The sequence below is a fragment of the Oscarella lobularis genome, chromosome 9 (genome assembly GCF_947507565.1).
Source record: "Oscarella lobularis chromosome 9, ooOscLobu1.1, whole genome shotgun sequence".
Taxonomy (NCBI): domain Eukaryota; kingdom Metazoa; phylum Porifera; class Homoscleromorpha; order Homosclerophorida; family Oscarellidae; genus Oscarella; species Oscarella lobularis.
This window is the reverse complement of record NC_089183.1, coordinates 1,633,892-1,638,483: the sequence shown is the minus strand read 5'-3', so window position 1 is coordinate 1,638,483 and position 4,592 is coordinate 1,633,892. Positions and strand designations below refer to the sequence as shown.

At 47.8% G+C, this 4,592-nt stretch overlaps 1 protein-coding gene across 1 annotated transcript; it reads left to right on the top strand.

Moving 5' to 3' along the window:
- Positions 1-3,599: 3,599 nt before the first annotated feature.
- Positions 3,600-4,383, top strand: LOC136191387 (ATP-dependent DNA helicase PIF1-like). Its single transcript, XM_065979713.1, has 3 exons — positions 3,600-4,136; positions 4,191-4,262; positions 4,360-4,383. Exons 1-3 carry the CDS (start codon positions 3,600-3,602, stop codon positions 4,381-4,383), a joined length of 633 nt encoding a protein of 210 aa, XP_065835785.1.
- Positions 4,384-4,592: the final 209 nt, after the last annotated feature.

Genomic DNA, 4,592 nt, shown 5'->3' with positions numbered 1-4,592 from the left:
AAGAAGTCTCCTTTTTGGCGCTAAGTTTTTCGGATTCGCGACCGAAGAACGCCTTATTTCTAATGGACCCGCAAATGTAAATGCCTGGCCCGCAAAACTCCACAAATGGCACCGCGTTCGTCCCATGATGCCCCCCATACCTCAACTGGTGGCACCGCGTTTGACGGCCCGGTTAGTTAACGCCTGCATCCGCTCGTTTCTACGCTTGGCACCGTATAAAGCGGTCCACACTTCTATATAAGGACGCCAGACCGAATTATACGGGGCCAGGATACTAATGCAATTACTATAAGAAAACAACATGACCGACGAAGAAACGAAACACAGTGCCGGCACTGTGTTTCGCGGCCTGGCCCACGTACTTCAATATTTCCAGACAGAACGATCCTAACTAACTAACTAACTAACTACGAACCGATCAACAACGCCAAAGCTAGCTGCAGATTACCACGCGTCTTTTTCCATGCACTTAGCCGATGTGAGAAAGGATTTACGCAAAACGCGGTAAAGCACAACCAAATTGTGAATCTCGTATTCACACCTATTCTCCTACTCTAGAACGAGGCTTTTCATGGCATGCTGTAGTCTTTACTAATCCGGCATCTTCAGTATACTTTGCGGGAAGGTTTTAAAGGGGCATTGTAACGGTTTTTCGATTGTCGCCTTATCGTTTTGTCTTACCGATTGATATCTTCCTACGAAGCGGTGCTTCTTCCAGCTCCTCCGCGTAGAATATAGCGAACGTTTTCTCCTTCGTCTCCGCGCACAAGCAAGGAACTATGACGTATCGAGACGATTTCTCTTCCCGTATATATATTCCCCCTCGAGGTTGCAGATGACGATGGCGACGACTTGTCTGTATATACATCTGAACGCTGTCTCAGGAGGGAAAGGTGTGTTGAAGAATTGCGTTTGTGACGTCCAGGGGGGTCCAAATTTCCTTCATTTTGGACATTGGCGCGGGCGTCTCGGTGCTGAACAAGGCTAAATATGACCGATATTCTTCCAAGATTGCACTCGGACAGTCACCGCTGAACCTCCGCGGGTATGGCGGGTATCGGATTCGGGAGTTTGGAGTGATCAGGTTGGACGTACGTTACGAAGGACAGTTGGTGCACAAGTTTGCGTTTCATATCACCATCACCGCAGAAGGCGCGAATCTGCTAGGTATTGACTTGTTTGACGCTTTGGAGTTTGCCGTTTCGACTCCGGAGTCTCGCCCAGCATCGATGGAGATTTCGAAAATTGAGAAAGGAGGCGACACTCACTCATCTCTGGAATTTTGGAGACTGAGATATCCGTCTATCTTCTCGGGTTTGGGTTCTGCCATAAAGTTCACGCACCAGCCGCTCATTGACCTTTCGGTGCAGCCCTCAATGCAGCCACTCCGTAGGCTGCCGCTAGCAACTCGCCCAGCAGTGACGGAAGAGATTCATCGTCTGGAGGAGGCAGGGATTATTGAGCGAATCGATTCGTCGGTGTGGATTTCGAATCTGGTTATCGCTACAAAGAAATCGAACGAGATTCGTATGAGTGTCGGATTGGTCGCAGTAAACAAGGCGGTGATTCCAGGGAAACACCCCCTGCCAACCTTGGATGAGCTGACGGCGGAGTTCAACGGCTCGTTGATCTAGATTTGAAGCAAGGTTATCTCCAGATTCCTTTGGCCCCCGAGTCTCGTTACCTTACGGCGTTTGTTTCGCACGAAGGGGTTTTCCAATACACTCGTATGCCCTTCGGTCTTGCTTCAGCTCCGAGTGTTTTCCAAAAGGTTATGGATACCGTGCTCGCAGGTTTGCCGGGTGTAGCAGTCTACAGGGACAACATTGTTGTCCATGCGCCCTCGCTTGACATTCATCGACGACGCTTGGCCGCCGTTTTGAGCGGTTTTGTCCTGCGGGGTTAACGCTCAACGTTCGAAAATGCAAATTCGAAGTTGACTCGGTGGAGGTTTGCGGTCATCACGTTTCCGCTTCGGGTTTTACCCCGCTGCAGTCCAACGTCGCCGTGGTTTTGAGTATTCCTGAACTGAAGTCGCCGAAGGATGTCGCTTCCTTTCTGGGAATGACGAACTTTTACGCTCGTTTTCTGCCCAATTATTCGACGGTTTCGGCACCTCTGCGTCGGCTGCTCAAATAAGACACTCCGTGGATGTGGACCAACGGCGAAGAGCTGGCGTTTCAGGCGCTGAAGGACTTGATCACAACGCCTTCTGTGCTAGCCCACTTTGCGGTAGGAGCCGACACCTTCGTGACGTGCGATGCGTCAGGAACAGCGGTTGGCTCCGTCCTGTCGCAAGTTGCCGCCAGCGGAAAACGTCCTGTTGCGTTTGCATTGAAAGCGCTTTCAAAGCACGAATGTCGTTATTCCGTGAGCGAACGGGAAGCGTTAACCTGCGTGTTTGCTTGCGAGAATTGGGATATTTACCTCTGTGGTCGGCCGTCTACTGTCCGTACCGATCATCAAGCCCTCCTGTCTCTTCTCAATTCGCCTTGTCCTCAAAGCAGAGCTGACTGAAGTAGTTGCATATGATGTCAATGTTCTGATAAAAACTGGTGCTAGTGATGTTATATTGACGCGGCAAACAGGAACGATACCGTTAAAGCCTTCTGGACATAATTTCCTATAAACGGTTAACCAAAATATACTTGTTTGCAGTTAGACAGTCCAGCGTCAAGAGCTCTGATGAAAATGTGCCCTTTTTTTGAAGTGGCAAAATCGATCCAACATTTTGTTTTCAAATACTTTAATAAAATGCAAACGTAGCACAGGAACTTAAAATTTCGCCTCTCTCACCGTACGAACAGTAAATGCGTTTATTAGGAAAGATCATACGGATATGTCTTATAATTCGTTTAGAAAAAATGCGGCGATCGATATAAACAGCTGCATTTTTTGGCGCGTTTTTCATTCTTAGCTGACATTACGCTTTACACAAATCCCGTGAACCTTTTCTTATAACGGCACTCTTTTAGATGCAGCTGTATTCTCTAGCGCGGTTGTTTCGAGTCGCGATGTTGTGGTAACCGCCAATCAGGGCTTTTCGCTTCGTGATCGCGATTTCTGCTAGTATACAATGAAAGCCTCCTTCCAATGTATTTTTCAGTCTTTTTTGCATTGGAAATCGTTTTCATGACTAAAGAAACGCTACAATTCACAGTGAACTACGACTATTTTCGCGAGTGACATCATAGCAACGCCCATTTCTAAAGAGCCTAATGCGATCGCTCCTAACAAAAATATCTCTTCGAAAGTTTCTACTAATTCTAGTGCGTATTCCCTCGTGCCGTTTTTGATTATTATCTGCTCTAGATTTGGCACAATTTTGCTGAACAGCTTCTGATGCCAAATCTAAAAACATTTGCACTTCGCTAAGTATGGGCTTATCAGTAGGCATAATCTGTGCATGAAACGGCATCGAACGCGGTGAGCGCGACGAAAGCAGGACCCTGACAACACCTTAGCGACTCGGACATGCGCAGTGAAAGTCCGTACTGCTACTTCTGTATAGATCACTGTAAAAATCTCGCAAGCGCACTTTAGCAATTACTTTCTAGAGACTGACTTTTCGAAGAATAATACGAGAATTAACCACAAATATGAGAGTCCACCTCTACGGAGACCGCGAGTCGGGATCTTACGCGCAGTTGCTCTTGCTAATCGGCAATGGAACGATCCCCACGGACCCTGAAGACGGTCTCATCAACGTCCCTTGCGGCACAGTAGTGCAATCTTCCAACGAGCTCATACAAGCCGTTTTCCCTCAACTTCACGAGCAATACAAAAACACAGCCTGGCTTGCCGAACGCGCCATTCTCGCTCCTCGAAATGACGCTGTTAGTCAAATAAACGACACTATGCTTCAGCTTATACCAGAAAACAAAAAAGTATATCTGGCCGTCGATACGACAATGGAACCAGACGACGCTGTCAACTATCCTACAGAAGTTCTTAATTCGCTGAATCCCCCCGGTCTTCCTGCGTATACCTTGGCTCTAAAGGTGGGTGCTCCGATTATGCTTCTGCGCAACATCGACGCCCCGAAACTGTGCAACGGAACGAAATTGACCGTTACCCGACTCTGCCCCAACGTCATAGAGGCGACAATATGCACAGGACAGTACGCAGGCGAGAGTGTATTTATTCCGCGCATCCCCTTAATTCCTTCTGATTCCACTATTCCGTTTAAGAGACTGCAGTTTCCCGTAAGACTGTCCTTTGCAATGACGATAAACAAATCGCAGGGACAGACATTGAAGACGGTAGGTCTCAGTCTTCAGACCAAATGCTTTGCCCACGGCCAATTTTACGTCGCCTGCTCGCGTGTAAGTTCTCCTACGAATTTGTACGTCCTGACAGAATCTCCAAAAACAGCTAACGTAGTCTATCACGAAGTGCTTTAGCCCCACCTTCCCCCTTCCCTAACCGCAACCTTATCCTACGCCTCGAAAGAGGCCAACATTTTTGGGCCACGTGGCGTACGGACCTCCCCGTTTTAATATCCAAGAAACACTAAACACAAGGGAAAAGGAAACAAAAAGAAATACACACACAAACAGACAAACAGATCAATCCCTGTTGAAGCACCTGAC

Bases quoted from the DNA above. Each gene is read 5' to 3' on its own strand.
- LOC136191387 (XM_065979713.1), top strand. From the start codon at position 3,600: ATGAGAGTCCACCTCTACGGAGACCGCGAGTCGGGATCTTACGCGCAG. The intron at 4,137-4,190 runs GTATTTATTCCG...ATTCCGTTTAAG, and splicing joins GACAGTACGCAGGCGAGAGT to AGACTGCAGTTTCCCGTAAG. The intron at 4,263-4,359 runs GTAGGTCTCAGT...ACGTCCTGACAG, and splicing joins AGGGACAGACATTGAAGACG to AATCTCCAAAAACAGCTAAC.